The sequence below is a fragment of the Callospermophilus lateralis genome, chromosome 9 (genome assembly GCF_048772815.1).
Source record: "Callospermophilus lateralis isolate mCalLat2 chromosome 9, mCalLat2.hap1, whole genome shotgun sequence".
Taxonomy (NCBI): domain Eukaryota; kingdom Metazoa; phylum Chordata; class Mammalia; order Rodentia; family Sciuridae; genus Callospermophilus; species Callospermophilus lateralis.
In genome coordinates, this window is record NC_135313.1 from 91,462,416 (window position 1) to 91,483,871 (window position 21,456).

Here is a 21,456-nt window from a genome sequence, read left to right on the forward strand (position 1 = left end):
AACCAAATTTGTGAAATGGCCAATGCCATGACATTACCAAGTGGAATGGCAGACAAATCATACACTTCAAGATCTGGAAAGTAATAAAAAGGTTACTAAGGAAATGTGGCTGAGTTAAGAGTACCAGCTCTAGAGTGAGATTACTGAGTTTATATCTTCTTACTAGTGATATAACCTTGGGCAAGTTAATATGCCTTGGTTTCTTCCTATTTAAAATGCACTATTTCCAGGTGTGGTGGTGCACACCTGTAATCTCAGCAACTCGGGAAGTTGAGGCAAGAGGACCACAAGTTCAAGGCAAGCCTGGGCAACTTAACAAGACCCTGTGTCAAAATGAAAAGCAAGAAGGGTTGGGAATGTAGCTCAGTGGTAGAGTATTCTTGGGTTCAATCCCCAGTACCATCAAAACGCACAAACATACACATACACACATACACACAATCTAAAATGCACTATTTATTTGTGAGAGATGTACTGAGGACAGTACTTAGAACAGTGCCTGATACATTGTATGTTCTTGATAAGTATTAACTATAATTATTATTTAGACTTGATCTGATAATCTTCTCTCCTGCAGAATATTGGACAGTGGGATTGAGGAAAGATTAAATAATTATCAGAAAATACACTTTTATAACTCATCTCTTCTTGTGAATATGAGGCACCAGGCCATAGGAAATCAGGTATTTAGCTGGCCCTCAATATAATGTATTGCTACCAGTAATCAAAGTGGTGCCCATTCAGTCTCAACTTCAATATACACTAGCAAAAGGGATAGATTTAAAATTCCTTCAAGACTGGTAACAACTCCTGGTGGCAAGAAAGTGTCCCTTATGCCTAACTTTTATCTTTTCAGCTAATTCTGAGTCTGCTTCTTGTTGAGTCATTAGCAAAAATGAAAAGCAAACAGTTACCACAGATGCTAATGTTTGGATGACTTACCTTGGGAGTTTTATTTCAAGCCTGCAAACAAGTTCTTTGTAAAATATGTTGATATTTTTAATATAGGCTATTTCATCATTCTGCCCTGTAAAAGGTTTTTTTTAATTTTTATTGTTGGTTGTTCAAAACATTACATAGTTCTTGATATATCATATTTCACACTTTGATTCAAGTGGGTTATGAACTCCCATTTTTACCCCGTATACAGATTGCAGAATCACATCGGTTACACATCCATTGATTTACCTATTGCCATACTAGTGTCTGTTGTATTCTGCTGCCTTTCCTGTCCTCTACTATCCCCGCTCCCCTCCCCTCTCCTCCCCTCCCCTCTTCTCTCTCTACCCCATCTACTGTAATTCATTTCTCCCCCTTGTATTATTTTTCCCTTTCTCCTCGCTACCTCTTGTATGTAATTTTGTAAAACCCTGAGGGTCTCCTTCCCTTTCCATGCAGTTTCCCTTCTCTCTCCCTTTCCCTCCCACCTCTCATCCCTGTTTAATATTAATCTTCTTCTCATGCTCTTCGTCCCTACTCTGTTCTTAGTTACTCTCCTTATATCAAAGAAGACATTTGGCATTTGTTTTTTAGGGATTGACTACCTTCACTTAGCATAATCTGCTCTAATGCCGTCCATTTCCCTGCAAATTCTATGATTTTGTCATTTTTTAATGCAGAGTAATACTCCATTGTGTATAAATGCCACATTTTTTTTTATCCATTCATCTATTGAAGGGCATCTAGGTTGGTTCCACAGTCTTGCTATTGTGAATTGTGCTGCTATGAACATCGATGTAGCATTGTCCCTTTAGTATGCTCTTTTTAGGTCTTTAGGGAATAGACCGAGAAGGGGAATAGCTGGGTCAAATGGTGGTTCCATTCCCAGCTTTCCAAGAAATCTCCATACTGCTTTCCAAATTGGCCGCACCAATTTGCAGTCCCACCAGCAATGTACAAGTGTACCCTTTTCCCCACATCCTCACCAGCACTTGTTGTTGTTTGACTTCATAATGGCTGCCAATCTTACTGGAGTGAGATGGTATCTTAGGGTGGTTTTGATTTGCATTTCTCTGACTGCTAGAGATGGTGAGCATTTTTTCATGTACTTGTTGATTGATTGTATGTCTTCCTCTGAGAAGTGTCTGTTCAGGTCCTTGGCCCATTTGTTGATTGGGGTATTTGTTATCTTATTGTCTACCACGCCGGCGGACCGCTGGGGTTTTTTTGTTGTTGTTGTTGTTGTTTTGTTTTTTAAAACTATTTTAGGTAGAGGGCAGACAAGCCTTAAGATTTTCTTTCATTGTCTTTATTAGAGCAGTTGAAGAGTTCAGACATTCTGCCAGTATATGATACCTTAATGTTTTGTGCAAGTAAGAATACTGACCGGATTCACCTCTATACTAAGGTAAGCATCATGCAGAATCTGTAGCTTGAAACATAAAAATGGCTTCCTTTTTTAATTTTTCAATGAAGATATTTAATTTTATTTACAATAAGGTAGGCAGCTAGTGGGTTTTTTTCTCCTTAAAGATAGTTATCAAATTCCTGTGTTAAATCTAAAGACAAATCAAAGGCAAAATTAGTCACTAAGAGCATTTACTTTGGGATAAGGCTGTCTCAGTTCAAATCTTTTACTGTCATCTTGGACACTTAACTGCTCTGTGCTTCAATTTCCTCATCTATAAACTGTGGAGGGGATTTGTTTCAAGGATAAAATGAGCTAAGTACTATCAAAAACCTAGCCCATTGTCCAATCCTCTTGAACTCTGAATAAGTTTATTCCTGCACAGATCATTTGAAGCAGCCAAAGCAACTACTTCTTTACAGAAGCCTAACTCACTTCTCCATACAAAATAAAGGTGGAAACTTTTGTATATGATTGTTCAGATTCCTGCCATAGCCTATATTAGTGGCACTCAAATGTTTTGGTTTCTGACTCCTTTGTACTCCTTAAATTTGTTGAGGGACTCCAAAGAGCTTTTGTTTGCATTGATATTTACTGTATTCAAAATAAAAATGAAAATCAAATTCCTTGCATGTATGATTTTGTCAAAATGAACCCAACTACTAGGTGTAATTATAATGCTCTAATTAGAAAAGAAAGGGGAGGCAGCCTTAGCTCTAACACTATAGTGGATCCCAAAGGTGAAGCAGCTGGAGGCTGGCAGGTAACTGCATTCTGAAAGTTGAATGGAGATTCTTTTATTTATTTATTTTGGTACTGGGCATTGAACCCATGGTGCTTTACTACTGAACTATATCCCCAGTCCTTTTCATTTCTCATTTTGCAATAGGGTCTTCCTAATTGCCTCCAAAAAAAAATTGAAATGAAGATGCTTAAAAATATTCATTTATTAATCCATTTAAAAGTAATGACAGTAAACCCAGAAAAACTTAAACTGAAAGTTTGGTTAGCACCAACGTAAGTTATCATTTAAAAAGCTTTCTTTCAACAGAATGGACCATGACTTTAAAAAGTTATGAGTATTATTACTTTTTAAAATTTTTTATATATTTATATAAGTAACATGTTTTATGAAAAATAATTTATATTTTCCAAAACAGAAAAATATTGAGAAAAGAGGTACTTTTTTCATTGTTGGCAGTTCTCTCTAAAGTCTCAATAAAAAATAATGGTATTCTTATATCTGCCTCTGCATTTGTTTTGTTGTACTATATCTTGGTAGCTGCTGGGAAACTTCACCATCTGATAATGATATAATGAGAGTTTAAAAGGCAAATAATATCCTACTTTTATTACAACTACACTTGTGTCTTTGTGGACCCCCTCTGGACACAACTACACTTGTGTCTTGGAGACCACATGGGAATCTTTGTCCATATTTGAGGAAAAATTCACAGAGATTTTAGATACTTTTATTAGTTCTACAATTTCAAATTTCTAATCCTTGTAAATTAAAATAATATTCATGGGCTGGGGCTGGGGCTCAGCAGTAGCACACTTGCCTGGCCTGTATGAGGCACTGGGTTCAATTCTCAGCACCACATATAAATAAATAAAATAAAGATCTGTTGACAACTAAAAAAAAAAAAAAAGTAAATTTTTTATAACTTCTACACCATATTGCCTATGAAGCAGAAGACAGAATGAATTATAAACTTCTCTAATATAGTATTTTATATTGAGTCATACATGGCCTCCAATAGCATGAATATTACAAACATCTTTATTCCAATAAATAAATAAATTAAATAAAGGTCTATCAACAATTTAAAAATATTTTTAAAAATAATACTACTCATAAATTTTTTAAGCCATGGTCCATTCTGTTGAAAAAAAGCTTTTTAAATGATAACTTATGTTGGTGTTTAACCAAACTTTCAGTTACAGTTTTTCTACTAAACCAAATACAGATAGATAGTCAGATAGATAGACAGGCAGAGACACCAAGAACCAACCTAGGTAGTAGTCAGTGTTCCTCATGTAAGCATGGACCCAGGCCCACCCTGTGGATCGTCTAGAAGTGGTGAGCTTGGCAGGGGAGTATCAAGGACTCCTCTGTTCCTTTTCAGACATATTTAAGTTTCTAAGCTACCCCCATCCCTTGTGATCAGGAGCTCTAAGCTGTGCCTCTCAGAGCATCATGTGAGAGGAACAGATGTGATTCCCAGGAGATCTTGAAGATAGAGAAGCCAACAGGCAGCCAACCAGTCAGAGCACCCCAGGAATTTAGAAGCCCTTAAATTCTTTAAACATTTTATTCTATTACAGTGAAAGCTCAGCTTCCTGGACAATCTGATCACTGTTTTTTTCTCTTTGGAGTGGAGACAGGGAGAGTAATTAAAATTCCTGGTAGAGGCTAGACTGTGCCTGCTATCAACCAAGCTGCAGTGATAGTTTCACTCTGCCATTTAGCTTGTGTAGCTTGGCCTACTTCACCTTCTTGGCATTTCTGTCAGTAATCTCAAATATATTTTTGTGACTCTTTTAGGTACTTACATGTCCTTAAAATGTATCATTAGGGCTGGGGCTGTAGCTTAGTGGTAGGGCACTTGCCTTGCATATGTGAGGCACTGGGTTTGATCCTCAGCATCACATAAAAATAAATAAAGATATTTTTTAAGTTATTAAATTGCTATAATTTTCTAAACATGAGACACTGTGCAAATAAAATGCTAACACGTCTTTTCACAGCTACAGTTGTTTGAAATGATACCTTTCCTTTTTACCTTAGAAAAAATAAAGTAACATCTACCAGTAGAAATTTGACTTAAAACCCTAGTTCCCTACCTAAGAGTATACCCCTTAAAAGACAGATTGGTAACAGATATTTAGCATTCTGTGCCAATTGTGTTCATTTCATTCATAATCCCAAATCTGGGATTTAGAATTGTGTACTACATATGTGAATTTAGACTTATATATTAAAATTACCTGTCTAGACTTACAAATTGCAATTATGTAACTAAATTTTTAAGAAGTAAGTACTTATCTTTGTTTTTTCCCAAAGTGATTGTGGGAGCTGTAACATTTCTTTTTGGCTAAGAGATTTAGAATATGACCTCAACTGTTATTGATATAATAGATTTTTGTATAAGACACTCTTCTTCCCCTTTAAAAAAGAAATAACTTCTATTTATGTTAAATTGACTATACCCTGTACCTGGTTACTTTTTAACCTTAAAATTTCAGCATATTGTGCAACTGATTATTGGACTCTGAATTCAGGTCCACTTATTCTCTGGGTAGTGCCATTGACTCAGTCCTCATGAACCAACACTGCAACATTGCTTTAGGGAAGCAAATGTTTTAATAATTTCTCTAGAATTTCTCTGTCTACTTTCTCATTCCTGTAACAATAGATAGATATATCAACCCATCTGGGGAAGGCTTTTTAGATTATTTCTTAGTACCCTTCTTTAATATGAGACATATTTTCCAATGATTGTAAATAAGTTTATTTGTGAATTAAAAAGTGTTGCACTACTGTTGACTTCAAGGAAGTGATATTGTTCTGAGTCAACTGACAATGTACAAATTTTATTGTTTTGATATATATTTCCAAGATTAGACAAAAGAGAAGAGTAAGACAGGGCAATAAGCACAGCATCCCTAGCTGAAGGCAGCAGGCCTAGGCTAGGTGTGGGCAGTGTGGACACACACTCTCACCTTCCCATTCTTCTAAGGAGCCATGTGGAGTAGACTCTTGAATGTGCCACCAAGTAATCTTTTAGGAGTTTAGACATACTACACCATAATTAATTATTTTCTAGCATCTATAATAAAAATGGATTAATAATGTCTTCCTAATCTATAATTAGGATGGAAAACAGATGAACTGTAATTTCATTCCTTTGGATATAAAATTAGACCTTTGGGAAGACTTACCAGCAAGTTTTCAACTGAAACAGAATCGCTCACTGGTAAGAACAGTTTTAAATAAAATAGTTATATTAGTTTTAAATGCAAAATTTTTAGGAATTTTAGCAGTCATTTTGAGTTTAGTAAAATAGTGCTTCATGACCTATTGCAGAATCAAATTGCTGGTTGCATTTTTTATCAATCCAGGCAGTGTCTATTAATTGCCCTGTGCTAAGAATAAATGTGAAATCTGTTTCCTTGGCGAGCAATCACACCTAGAGCTGCTGTTTCTGTAGATAGAATCATCCTCGCATCATTTAATTTCTCATTCACAGGATTAGCAACTGTGATATTTGTATCTGTCAAAATCACATTTTATCTTTTAAAGTTAAGTCTAACAATGACAAATTTTGAGAGCAGGAATAATCACACATTGGGCAACTCTTTTTTTTTTTAATATTTTTTAGTTGTAGATGAACATGATACTTTTTTTTTTTTTTAAATGTGGTGCTAAGGATCAAACCCAGTGCCTCACATGTGCTAGGCAAGTGCTCTACCACTGAGCCACAACCCCAGCCCCCACATGGCGCAACTCTTGATTCATTGTCAGAAGCACCAGCATGCAGCTCCAAGCCAGGTAACTGCCAGGGAGGTCTTTTGCTTGTTTGTGACTGATTTGCCTTCACGCTAATGGTCAGCATGTTGTAAGACTGACCCAGCATGCAATCTACCTTTATTACTATTTTTTTAAACAGGGAAATAGTGATTTTTTTAAACCCTTTGAATGGAAATGAAGCATAACCCAGTGGTCAGTTACACCTCTTATAAAGGAAAAGGAAGCAACAAGCTATTTTCTTGATAATATATAATCCTGACTCTCAAATTCCCCCTACAAAAAAATAACTAGTTATGTATGATTGAGTAATAAGTAAGAGCAATGCTGATAAAAATGTTCCAGATTTTATGACTTTTTTTCCCCATAGCAACTCAAATCATCAGATACAAAATGATTCTTGGATACTATATGATAGCATCTTTTAGATAGAATCAATTTTTTTGCCACCACTGCAAGACCTACTGTCCATAAGACCAATTTTGCCTTGGCTGCTGCTAGAGTATGTGCTTCTAGATTCTTCTCAGTGAGCACATTATCATTGTTGATTCCTGTGTATGTTAATGACATACACCAGGTGTGCTAGTCATAATAGTTTACAATAAACGTATAAAAACTGTATTAAACCAAGCCTTAAATTATGGAACTCAAAAGCCTGTTTCAGGGATGTAACAAGACATCAATTTTCTCATGTTGTTAACAGCCTTATTCTGAAAGGAAGATGACCAGTGAGCTGCTAACTCTTTTAAAATTATTTCATTTTTCTGCCAGATTTTGCGGTTTGTTCGAGAATGGAATAGTCTAACTTCCATGAAGCAAAGGATAATAAGAAAAAGTGGGCAGTTATTTTGCAGCCCCATCCTTGCTTTGGAAGAGATCACAAAGCAACAAAACAAACTAAATAGTACCAAACGGTATGAGTTCTTTCCCTTTTTTCTTTTATATTGTATTATTTGTCATAGTTATTTCTATAAGAGGTCTGTGACATCTTATGTAATCACTAATGAAATCTTGATGAGTTAAGAAAAGTCTATACATAAAATCTAGCAACATAATTAGATATTTAATGAATTTGCTAAAATTCACTGGAAAAGATCAGGTTGGGGGCTGGAGTTGTGGCTCAGTGGTAGAGTGCTTGCCTAGTATGCGTGAGGCACTGGGTTCAGCCCTCACCACTACATAAAAATAAAATAAAGGTATTGTGTTCACTTACAACTAAAAAATGTATTTAAAAAAAAAAAAAACATCAGATTGTCCAGATCTAGCTCATCGTGGGTCCCACTCATCAATCGAGAGGCCAGAGTCATAGGTTAGTGCAACCTGTGACCTGCTAAGCCTTTTAACGACAGGAAGACAATCACTCTTAGAACATCAGCATGATCTTGGACCCTATCTCTTTTGCCTTGCACTCATGTGGCATGAATTGCAGGTGTCATGCATTAGGGGAGCTGGTTTTATTTGAAATACCATCACTTTCAAAGTAACGGAAGGTTAACTACCATGATTGGAATTGAAATAAAAAGGTTAGCTGTCACACATTTGTTATCATTTGCCTTTATCATTACAGGACCCTTTCTAATCCTTTGTACATCTACTTTCCTTTCATGACATCACAATAATCTTTGTCTCACTCAAATATCTTTTGGTGTGATCTGAAATCCAGATTCTTTATATTCTTTTCTTAGCATGAAGCAAGGATTATCAGGAAATCAGTGCTCTCTGCACTTTGGAAGAGATTACAGAACAATAAACCAAACAGTAGCAATAGCAGAGAAAGCCCTTCATTTCTTGCTGTCTCTATACACCTGTAACATATTCCTATCCTTACATTCCATCACTTTACAGATGAAAAAAAAAAATCAATGGTATGGGGTGTGGATGAATAAATAAAGATAGCACCATTCAGTGAAAATGTCTTTAACTGTTTCAGTGCATAGCATCAGGTACATCTATATGTCAGAACAAGGAATGATACTTAAGATAAGTTGTTAAGAATAAAAATAAGTATTAAAGTAATGATAGAAATACAAACATCTACTTGCCAGTTTTGACCTGGAAATTCTCTGGAAGGACACCTTAGAAACTCACTAGAGGTTTTTCTAGAACAGTGGTTCTCAACTGGAGGCAATTTTGCCCCCCGCCCCAGGGTTGCAATCTGTGGAGACACTTTCAATTGTCATGACTAGAGAGTGCAACTAGGGATTATCTTGTGGGTACAGTTCCAAGATGCTCATGAAAATCTTTCTGTAAATAGGTCTATGTCCCCAAAGAATTTTCTGTCTTAGAATGCCTATAGTGCTACTGTTGAGAAATCTTTCTTTAGGGCATAAAGTCAGGTAGTTTGTGAAGGTGAGAGTCACTTTATGTTTTATGCCAGAATTACAAATTCATGACTAAAAGCAAAACAAGAACCTGAATGAATAAATGAGGTCAGGTTTAAAACTAGAAAAGGATGAGGTTGGGGCTGAGATGATGGCAAATTGGAAAGTGCATAACCCATCTAAAATCACTCAAGTTCAGATTTAAAAATAAAATACTTTCTAAGCCAAATAAAACCCTCTGAATGGTTGGGTTTATCCATAAGTTGTCAGTTTTGGCTTCGTATCTAAACTCTTCTGTACTAGTTGAATTTTCCCATACTTTATATAACAAATACAAATGAAATGTATGTGTATACATTGTACATATATGTACATACATGCCAACCTACAAAGGTATACACATACGCACACTTAATGTCAAAAAACATTCCTATTTTATTTTTTTCAATATTTCTTCCAATCCTCTCCACTTTTCTCATTTTTGTAATTGATCTTCTCTTTCTACATGATTGTAATTCCCTTCATAATTGAATTTACAGCCCACTCCAACCATTTCTAAATGTGCTATATTGTTTCTTTATCAGATATGGATGACCACTTAAAATACTAGCTGAGAGAGATGACTGATCATGTGTAAAAGGAAATATGAACTCATAAAATCAATATAAACAAAGCTCAGACCCACCACATTTTATAAGTGGCGTTTATAAAATTAAATATAGATGATGTTTAAGCTGTATCTTGTAGTAGCAAGCATCAGATGAAATCATTAGGTTTGTATCTGTAAGAACTCACTCTGGCAGCAGTTAGGAGATTAGATTGAAAAGGGCAAGACTTGAAGTGAGAAAACAAGAAACATTTATTTTCTATTACTACCATAACAAATTACCACAAATTCAGCATCTTAAAACAACACAAATTTGGGGCTATGGTTATGGCTCAGTGGTAGAATGCTTACCTAGCATGTGTAAGGCATTGGGTTCAATCCTCAGCACCACATAAAAATAAATAAATAAAATAAAGGTTTTGTGTCCATCTACAAACAAAAAAAATTAAACACATATTTTTTATCTCACAGTTCTAAAATAAGTCAGAAGTCCAAGTTGACTCTTGCTGATTTTTCTGCTCTGAATTTTAGGCTAAAATCAGGGTATTGACCACATGGACTCTAATTATTAGGCTTGGATAAGAACCCATTTCCCAGCTTATTCAGATTGTTGGTAGAACTCAGTTCCCTGTATTTGTAGGACTGAGTTCCAGTTCCATCCAGGCTGTCAGCTGGTTGTCACCATCAGCTCATAGAAGACTCTCTCTGGTCCTACCACATGAGCCTCTGCATATCAGGGCCATCAACAGAGTGCCACATTGTTCTCTGCTTGGAATCTGTCCTCATCTTCTGCTTTTAAGACTTCCAGTGATTATATTGAGTCCACCTAGTAATCTCCCAGTCTTAAAAATCAGCAGATTAGAAACCTTAATTATATCTGCCAAATCCCTTTATAGCATTACCTAGATTAATTTATTGAATATCCTGAGAATAGAAATCTTAAAAATTTCCTAAATATAAAATCTTAAAAATTCTCTTAGAAGCCGGGCATGGGCAGCATACATATTTGTAATTCTAACAACTGGGTAGGCTGAGACAGGAGGATTGAAAATTTGAGGCCAGCCTGGACAACTTAATAAGATCCTATCTCAAAATTTAATAATGAGAAGGTCTGGGGATGTAGCTAGTAATGAAAACAACAGAATTTTATCTGCCACCCAAAATTAAAAGACTCCTGATGAGGCTCTCTATTAAGGCATTAGCAATGGGAATGGAGGAAAAAGAATAAAGAGAGCTATTAAGGATATGTATCTAGAGCCCTTGGTGTCTGAATAAAGAAATGCAAAGAGGGAGGCCTCCAGGGAAACCAACTTAGCAGAGCCACAAAATGCTACCCCCACAATGAAATGTATACACCTGCAGAGGGGAGTACAATCAGGAGAACTCTGATTCTTATAGCAGAACCTCAGTAAGTCTCAGTATTTTGGAATAATCATATATCTCAGAAAGCAGGTATGAAAGATAGGGCTGAACAACAGAAAGTCTGTATGAGGAGCAATTAGACCCTGGATCTCTTATCTCTCTCATTACTTTCTAGAGAAACCAAACTAGAGAGCCTCCAGACTTGGAGATAAGGAGAGAAACATTATACTGAAAAATGAAACCATACTATGTATATAACCAGAGATATGAAAAATTATGCTCTATATGTGTAATAAGAATTGTAGTGCATTCCGCTGTCATTTATAAATAAATAAATAGAAAAATGAAACCCCTTAGACCCATTTCTTCACTTAGCTTCAAGAATACCAGCAACCACATTTTACTTCCTAGGCAGCAAGGAGGAGGATTCATCTCTTTAAAATATTAAGTGACTTTATAAAAAAAAAAAAAAAGGTAGGTACTGAGTTTGGAAATTCCCCCAAAAGCTATGGTTAGGTCTCCAAGATTATTCTTCTATGATTCCACTAATTTGCAGGCCTCAACCAAGCTGAGGTAGCTTCTGGATGACTCACTCTTAGATGTGAATGGAAGCCAAAGCCACCAGCCATTGTTGTTCCAGAGATAGGTATGATTTAGTGGGAGAGCAGTTATTATTAGAATGCCAACTATTTATCCTCTACCTATAAGTGATCTGTAATACAGGTCAGCAACCCAGAACCCAGGACTCTATCCATTAGTGTGGACCACTTTCCAGTGCACAATTTTCTTGTAAAAGATTGTCATATTCCACTCTCATCCTTATTCAGGAATTAATTTAATTGATGACATTCTTTCTGCCCTATTTGCAAAAATTGACAAGTTGGAATATTTACATGGACTTCCTAGCAAACATTAATGGAAAATTAAATATTGGCAACTTGAAACATTGTCAGCTTCCTTCTTTTGGGTCTATTGATCTGTTTCTTATGGTTTCCAAAAACTTACGCTTAAAGCTTAAACGTTTTATACAAAAGAAAGAGGTTATTTTTGGTTCCTAAATCTCTGGCCAGATTTCTCAGCATCTTTTAAAGTTACTGAATTAGGTTTCTAATCTTTTTAACATTGAATAATACCTGAGGCAAGGCTTAATATTCTATTGCCCCTCAAAGCTAGGAAAGTTTTTGAGTACATTTAAAATCCACAGAAAAATTTTAGCAAAGAACTCTTGTCAAGGGAATAAAAGGATTGGGAAAAAAATGAGGGGATGTTGAGGAAATATAGGAACTAAAATGTCAAGTTAAAGAGCTCAAATAATTCACTGTGATTTAACTTCTTATGCTTTAAGAAACACATACAAGTGGAAATGCAAACATGTGGAAAGATACCTGTACTCTTATAAAAGATACACACATTTAAAGTCATAAGGAGATACCTATTACTATTGGCAGAGATTTTTTAAGTGACATGGTTGCACTAGTGAAAGTGTGAGAAAACTTCCTTTTGTTGCTGATGGAGATGTGCACTGGTACAGCCTTAAAAATACCCAAGACGTTTAACCCAGGAATTTTATTGTGGAGAATTATTTTATATACTTTATGTGTATAAAACATACACACACATACATATACACACATTGTTGTGATAACAAAAACTGAAAATTACTAAGAGCCCACTAGATATAATGGTTTATCCAAATAATTGGCCAACATGGAACCATTAAAAAGAATAGAGCAGGGCTAGGGCTGCAGCTCAGTGATAGAGCGCTTGCCTCACATGTATGAGAAACACTGGGTTCCATCCTCAGCACCACATAAAAATAAATAAATAAAAGTATTGTGTCCACCTACAACTAAAAAAATTTTAAAAAATAGAGCAACTCTGTATGTACTGATACATAAAGATCTCTGAGGTGTAAGATTGAGGCAAAAAGAGCAAGGTGAAGATTAGTGTCTACAGTATACTATCATTGATTTCTAAAACTAAAAAGTGTAATGGGGAGGGAGTGCTCGTGGACATAAGTTTCAGAAGTGGGAAACTGGATGAAAATGTTCTACAATCAGTGATGGTGTCACAACCTTGTGAATATATTAATAAGTTGTAAGCTTTTAATTGAGCAAATTTTATAGTATATGATTATAGGTCAATATAAATGCAAAAATAAATAAAAGGTACACACATATACACAGAAAAAATTAACTGTTTCCAAAAAACTTACCAAAAACTGACAACAGGGTGAATTCTGGGATAGAAATGAGAGGAAAACTCACTGTTTACCATGTAAACTGCTGTATGCCTTTTAAGTTTGAAACTATGCCCATGTATCACCTAATCAAAAATAAATAAAATAGTTTATAGGAAAAGGGAAATCTGTTTATCATTAAATCATCCTTAATAAAATAAAGACAGATTTCTAAAATATTACCTATAACTGCACAATTCCATTGTGATTTAACTTTAATTTTATTGTTAAACTGCCAAATGAAGATCTACTCAAATATAAAGAAATTCATATTTAATTTAATTTTCTAGAAATCTACAAAAAATAGGTGCAAACTACAGAGAAACTGGGCCAAGCTAATTAGGAGGAATTAATTGGGTAATTGTATTTCACCTACTTAAATTCCCTCATGACCTTTAATTAGAATTACTTTCCTCTTTACTTTCAGTCCCTAAACTATTGTGTCGTATTGACAGTGCTGTGTAATAAAGTTCTGAATCCCACATTACTGGCTTTGTTTCAGTAAAGTTTCCATAAACCTTGTATGAGCTAATACTAATGGGAATAACCTTGAGATTGTAGGAAATGTGATAAAACTTGGTTAACTTAAAAAAAAAAAAAAAACACGAGGCTAGGAATGTAGCTCAGTTGGTAGAGTGCTTGCCTTGAATGCACTGGGTTTAATCCCCAGCACCACACACATACACACAAAAAAAATCACGTTACCCAAAACACTGATAAAGTAAGATTTGGGGAAGCCTTGAAGAGAGGGTCAAGAGGGAGGTAAAAAAATGCACTTGGAAAGTTTCTGCACAGCCTGGCAAGCAGTTTTCTTTAGGCTGTCAGATATGCATGTATTTGGTCATTTCTTATCCTCACACCCACTTCTTTTTTTTTTTTTTTTAAGAGAGAGATGAGAGAGAGAGAGAATTTTAATACTTATTTTTTTTAGTTTTCGGCGGACACAACATCTTTCTTTCTATGTGGTGCTGAGGACGGAACCCAAGCCGCACGCATGCCAGGCAAGCGCGCTACCGCTTGAGCCACATCCCCAGCCCATAAATTTTGAAAATTGATCCAAAAGGCACTGAATGACTCTTGAATTTCTTAGAAAAATGATTCTTGAGAAAATGAATCTGGAAGAGAGATGTTTTTCCCACATAATGGTCAATGTAAAGGGTGAACACTACATTTCCTAATTCTAGTATTAACACAAAAATAGAATTGTATCTTGCTTTTGCTCCTACTGCTTTTGTAAGGGGCATCATGAACATGAAATAGAGAAACCTTTATGTGAGGGATGGGAAATCTACTTAACATGTAATTGTTCTAGATATATAACCAAAGAAGATGTTGCTATAGCCTCGATGGACAAGATGAAGAATGATGGGGGCCATGTCCGTCTGATCACAAAGAAGTCTGGGCCGTGCATCTATTCCACAAAGTAAGTACATAAGTACTAAGAATAGTACCTTAAATTTATACATTAATTTTTGTAATAATACCCCACCTTTGTGTGGTCACTTTAGAGGTTACAAAGAGCTTTCACATTTTAGTAGCTCTTTAGTCCTTCTAAAAACACTATGAAGCAATGAATTCATTATCTTAGGATTAGAGACAAGGAAGAACTCTGACACCAATTGGCCTAAGTAGCCTGTCTCAGACCTGGATGGAAGATGCCAGGAGACATGAGGTCAAAACTGGGTTCTACCCCTCAATCTTGATGTCTTTCAACCTTAAAAAGCTTAGCTTTTTAACCTTCCAATGACCAACATGCAAAATAAGCAAAGCAATTATTGTTACTTCACAGTGTAGGACTCTGCAACACAATCAAGTACTGTGCCTTTCCTTTGTTTCTAATAAATTGAGATATGTCCCATCATGTTTCATTTCTAATTTTAATTTGATCTACTCTAAGCTTTCCCATAGGAGACATGATATTTAGCAAGCCTTTTGTTCTAATTCCTATCAGCACTATCAGCTACATCACTCCATCATTTTATGGTTATAAAAATTCACTACATCTTGTAAGCCAGCAGATACTAGACAAGTGTTAGTATGACCTCTTTGGCCTAATGAGGTATGTGACCCAACATAGTTAGATAGCAGGGTAGCCACTGAACTTTAGTTGGTGTTTCTCATTAGCCTGTTCTTTCTCAGCCTAAAGAAGCATTTCTTAACTTCTTATTTTCCATCTTCTCCAGATGTTTCAAAGTCCATTTGTTTAACATAGAAGCATCTAATTCTCAAGAGAGGCAGCATATATCAAATCAATTTTTGTAATACACCACTCTTCTTTGCTTGGCATGTCATATAGAGAGCTGACTACAGCTATTTCATCTCCACACTAAATCACAAAATGTGTGGACCCTGTATTACTACTTATCAATGTAAAAACTAAAAGCCTTTATTTGAAGCAATAACTTTGGTATATACATTTGTTGGTTACCTATTCAATGTTTTGTCCAATTATAGAAACCTTCTTGAAGATGGATCCTGTGTCCCACTTCCAAATCCCTCCACAGCACCAGCTGATCTCAGTATAGCCAAAGGCTATTTGCAAGCTGTGGATAATGAAGGAAATCCTCTTTGCCTTCACTGTCAGCATCCCACTTTCCAAACTAAGCAAGAGTGTAAAGCAAATGCTTGGGATTCACGGTTTTGCTCTCTGAAATGTCAGGAAGAATTTTGGATTCGATCTGATAACAGTTATATACGAGCCAAAGTATTTGAAATTGAACATGGTGTGTGTCAGCTATGTAATGTGAATGCACAAGAACTCTTTTTATGTCTGAGAGATGCACCTTTAAGCCACAGGAAGAATCTTCTGGATGCCACCTGGACCTCAAAGCTCTCATTGGAACAGGTAAATTGTAATCAAGTAACAGAAAGTATCTTTGTACTGAGTGATGACTATTGACTCGTTAACTTTATTTTTTTTTTAACTTTTTAACATGGGCATTTTCAAGTATATATTCAAAAGTAAAAAGAATAATGAACTTATGTTCCCATCATTTAGCTTTAATGGTTTTATCCATATTTGCCATTTCTTTCTTGCCTTACTACTACTACTTTTTTTTTTCTGAAATATTCTAAGGCAAATTCCAGATAACAGTTTGTTATTTTCATTGTGTATCTCACAGGTACCGACCTTCCTCTTTCCTTTTCTCCCTTTCTTCCTTTCTCTTCTTTCCCCCTTTCTCTTTTTTCCTTCCCCTCTCTTTTTCTCTCTCCCTCCCACTCTTCTTTTTTTAATACAATCCCAACACCTGACACAATTACAATTCCTTAACTATAGAAAGTTTATGTTTGGTTTCCTAGATCGCCTAAGAAATGTCTTTCTATAGTTGCTTTATTCACATTAGGATCAAAATGTGGCCCATCTATTGTTTTCGTTGTTGTTGTTGTTATGTCTTTTATGCTCCATTTAATCTATGAGAGCATCCCATCCTTTTTCTTATATTGAAGAAACTTGATCATTTGCTGAGCATGGTGACACATGCCTATAATCCCAGTGACCCAAGAGAATAAGGCAGGAGGATTGCCACAATCAAAGCCAGCCTCAGCAATTTAGCAAGGCCCTGTCTCAAAATGAAAAATAAAAAGATCCTGGAATATAACTCAGTGGTAGAGCACCCCTGGATTCAACCCCAGTATTGCAACACAAAAACAAAAAAGAAACTGGATCATTTGCCTGTAAGATTTCCTACATTCTGGATTTGTCTCCCTCTGTTCTCATGGAGGTGTTTCATATGCTCTTATATCCCCCCAATTTTCTGAATGTTGTTTATAAAATCTAGAGACTTGATTAGATTCTAATTCAGTTACTTTTGGGAAAAGATCTTAACAGGTGATTCATTGCATCCAGAGGCACCTAAGGTCTAGGAGTTCCACATTTTCATAATGTTAATATTGAATGACAAGAGGCAAGTGGATAACACAAAATGACAATGAGGAGGCCATATTATATATGCATTTACATATGTAACATACATTTATGTATATTCATTCCATTGTGAAATGTACTTTTAAGCCAGGCGCAATGGCACACACCTGTAATCCCAGCTACTCAAAAGACTGAGACACAAGTATTGCAACTTTGAGGCCAGCCTCAGCAACAGCAAGGCCATCAGCCACTAAGTGAAAGCCTGTCTCAAAATGTCTCAAAATAAAAAGGGCTGGGAATGTGGTTCATTTGTAAAGTGTCCCTGGGTTAAATCCCTAGTACCAAAGAAATAAAGTATTTTTGATAAAGCAGTTTATGACAAAATATTGTTTGTAGCACACTATCATCAATATTCATTTTGATTTTCAAAACTCAGTTTGATTTCTGATCTTGTTGCTTGACAATTCTAAATTTCAGACTAAAGTAAAATGTGTAATTTTGTAGTGTGCTTAATTTAAAAGGAATACTCCTGAGTCACTATTTGCCTACTAAAGTATTGGATGAATTCCTGACAGCTAGACAAATTATTTATTTTATTTACCTAATATTACCAAATTATAATAGAACTAATAATCATTTCTATAAAGATAAATTAGTGTCTTTGAGAGCTAGAGAAATACACTATTTCTCTAATGACATCTAGAGTTCTTGAAAGATCCTTTGGTCTAACCAATGAGGGACATATTGTACCCATTCCAGGGATATCAGCCAGCCTCTACTTACTGTCCACGGTGTCAATGTAAAGCTTCCAGAAGATATCCAGTGAAATCACTAAGGCCATTTGAAAGCAACTGTCTAGAAAGGCAGAACTAATATGGTAGACATCTTAACAAAAATGCTGTAAAGATGAGGAGCATAGGTGCTCAGATTGGGGAAGACCAGTTAGAAAGGGAGTGATTTTTTTCAAAAGATGAATTTTGGATATTGAAGAGTAACGCCAAGTGATTTGCCAGTTGCTAGGAAAAAATTAAGAGGCCCCTTTTGAATTTTCAAGTCTGTCAGAGTAAAAGCTACTCAGAAAGAATTGGTTACAAAAGGCAAAACCAAAGGAGATTTTTTTTTTTTCCCAAAGAATATGACATTTGCTTCATGTACAAGACTGCCACTTGTGGTTGCTTCTAAGAATACCAGTGAAAACAAAAATCATTATGTATCTTCTAACATAAGTTGGGAAGTTCTGTACAGAAGAGAAAGTAAAGCAAGGAAAACAAAGGTCATCTGGACAAAGTTTACTGTTCCAAATGCTGCCTCTTGGGGCTCCTCACAGGTCAGCATTATCGATCAGGTCATTGTGCCTTTGGAGGATCTGACTTGCTTTCTTCAGAGTGCTTTAGAAATAATCTTGTGTTCCCATCACCAGCAGTCATGAAGTTAATTATACTATCTTCCTTGTCCAAGACCAAGAAAATTAAAACAATTGTCATACTTGTCATGGTGATGTTTAAAAACTGCACTGCCATAGAGTAAGTTGGTTTTACTAACTCAAGTACAATGTTAAACACATCCCATTTTTTAATGTAGGTCATCACTGGTTAAATATTAAGTGTTCATATATGGACTGGCCTACACAGTGACTGTTTTAAGGGGACATCTTTGTTTATTTCAAATATGCAAGTTTAGAGGTTCTAAAAATTTAATTCAGTCCATGGAAGTTTTCTGGTGAATAACATAAAAGTAAGGGTGAAAGCTATTAATATGAAACTGCCATTGATATAGTAACTAATGCATTTAGGTGAACTATTAAAGATTATTTGAGTCAGTAATATTAAGGAGTTTTTAATTTCCAGTCTCTTCTCACTTTTGGTGTAGTGAATATATAAACTAAAAGGTACAGAAAAGACAAATCTGTCAGGAGTCTTGGTATTTTATACTTGCTTATAAGTTTCCAAAATGGATTAGATAAGAGGAAAAAACTTTTTTCAGAAACACATTTTATTGCTTTCAAATTGTTAACCAAGAGGGTTTTTGTCAACTCACAATAAAAGCTATAAAAAACTACGCTAATGTATTTTCCCCATGATTCCGCTATATAAACATGATTACACAATGCAAAAACCAACAGTTCCTACAGTGTATGTTCAAAATTGCTGATCTTGTGTTTTATTGCAGCTAAATGAAATAATAAGAAACCCGAAGGAAGGACATTTCTGGCAGGTGGATCACATCAAGCCAGTGTACAAGGGAGGGGGACAGTGCACCCTAAATAACCTGCAGACTCTCTGCACCGTCTGTCACAAAGAGGTCAGTGGAGCTCACAAGCAGCTTTGACTCCATCCTAGGAAATCCAAAAGAAAATATGCAAACAGGTGTAGGTGATTATGTGGATAAGTCTATACCCCTGCTCTAGGGTCCAAGATGCATTTTTTTCCTTTTATCACTGGACACTTGCCCTTCTTCTTGAGGCCTATATAAGTTTTCAGTCACAGATGCAACAGAAGCAGCTTCCCTCTTAATTCATTTTAGGACCAAGACATGTCACCACTATCTAGAAAAACATGAATACAACTTATTTATTTACAGTCTTGAAGAGAACCAGACCCCAAAACTGAAAGTTTTGTGAATTAGGGCAGTGAAACATATTTGCATATGACTTAAGAATGTCCTAAAATATTGAAGAAAATTCATAAATTGTCTCTAGGACTAACTCAGCTCAACATGAAAGATATTATACCGCTAGTTTAAGTATGAAACCCATTATACTAGGTACATCTTTGTACAACCTGTTACTTAAAATGGCGGTGTAGGGGATGGTATAGTATTGTTATCTACCAGGATGAATTCTTAACACACAGTCCCACAAAATAACCAATTATATTTATGGTTTTTAGAACCATTTGGATCTTTTGCCAGTGTTCATAAATGAACTCTTTTCATCCTTTTTTTAATATTTTAGATTCCACAATTTCTTCATAATTTTTATATAAATGGGATCATATCACACAGGCAGGTTTTGTTTTTGTTTTTATTTTTAACCTTCTTTTCTTTCATCCTTTCTATCTGGGTACATGAACTTCAATTGGGAAAAATGTCATCTGATTTCTCAGCTGTACAAATTAATAGCAAATTCAAAACCTGTAAGAGAATCAAGAAATAGCCAAAGAAAATGTAACCTGTTCTGTAATTATTTTTTCAGAGTCTCATAAATATTTTATTTGTGAGATTAGCAGAAGAATCGAGTTGTGGTCTGGCTTATTTTATTTTCTACATTGGGTTATCTGTTGAGTTGGGAATGGCTTCTGGGACCTGAGAATAGGAAGTGGGAAGGCCCACTCCTTATCAGATCCTGGTAAAGCTAAGACTCAGAGCGCTAGTCAGAGCTGCTGAGGTACTCTGCTTTGTGGTTTGGAACAATCCCTAATGGCTAAGCACTGGGTATAGGGGCAATGTAGATTTCATCTAGACTAAAAATACAGTTTTTGAGCTTCTGTAGCCAATGCTTTTTTGCTAATATGTGCACTTACATTTGTTTCCTTTTAGAAAACTGCTAAACAAGCCAAGGAAAGAAGCCAGATGAGAAGACAATCTCTAGCATCAAAACATGGATCAGATATAACACGATTTTTGGTAAAGAAGTAAAGTAGAAAAAATACATGAATGGATGACAAATTGTCTACATGTGGAAGAATTTTTTTTTTAATATTTACTTTTTAGTTCTTTTAGGTGGACGCAATTATCTTTATTTTTATGTGGTGCTGAGGATCAAACCCAGTGCCTCATGCATGCCAGGCGAGCATGCTACCACCTGAGTCACATCCCCAACTCCACATGTGGAAGAATTTGATTTAAAAAAATTTATGTCTGTCTGATATTTTCAGAGTGAAAATTTTAGAACATAAATCAAGAATTTAAATTCTGGTTTTGTGCTAAAATACTTTTAGTGTTAAATACTTTGTGAAAGTACTTAACCAGAAACTTAAATATAATGCTAAATATTTCCATGGTATTATATGACTTTATTTCTCAATTATGTTTCACCAAGATTTTGCTAGCTTTTGTTTCTCCTGCAATATGCCTTAATCACTGTATTTAACATAGATAAGTGTTTAAAAAGTATACTTTTAATTACCTGAAAAATGCTCTTCTTGACTACTGTTGGTTCTGAACCATAAATAGGTGTAAATGGA

General features: G+C 35.5%; 1 protein-coding gene across 1 annotated transcript in view; it reads left to right on the forward strand.

The window, feature by feature from the left end:
* The window catches only part of Zranb3 (zinc finger RANBP2-type containing 3), a 231,218-nt gene extending 210,126 nt beyond the window's left edge, over window positions 1-21,092 (forward strand). The window contains exons 15-21 of the mRNA XM_076866057.1: window positions 2,256-2,347; window positions 6,226-6,327; window positions 7,650-7,792; window positions 14,720-14,830; window positions 15,862-16,252; window positions 19,442-19,573; window positions 20,810-21,092. Coding sequence (XP_076722172.1) covers window positions 2,256-2,347; window positions 6,226-6,327; window positions 7,650-7,792; window positions 14,720-14,830; window positions 15,862-16,252; window positions 19,442-19,573; window positions 20,810-20,908 — 1,070 coding nt within the window. The 3' untranslated portion in view covers window positions 20,909-21,092. The remainder of the gene's footprint in view (window positions 1-2,255; window positions 2,348-6,225; window positions 6,328-7,649; window positions 7,793-14,719; window positions 14,831-15,861; window positions 16,253-19,441; window positions 19,574-20,809) is intronic.
* The last annotated feature ends 364 nt before the right edge of the window (window positions 21,093-21,456 follow it).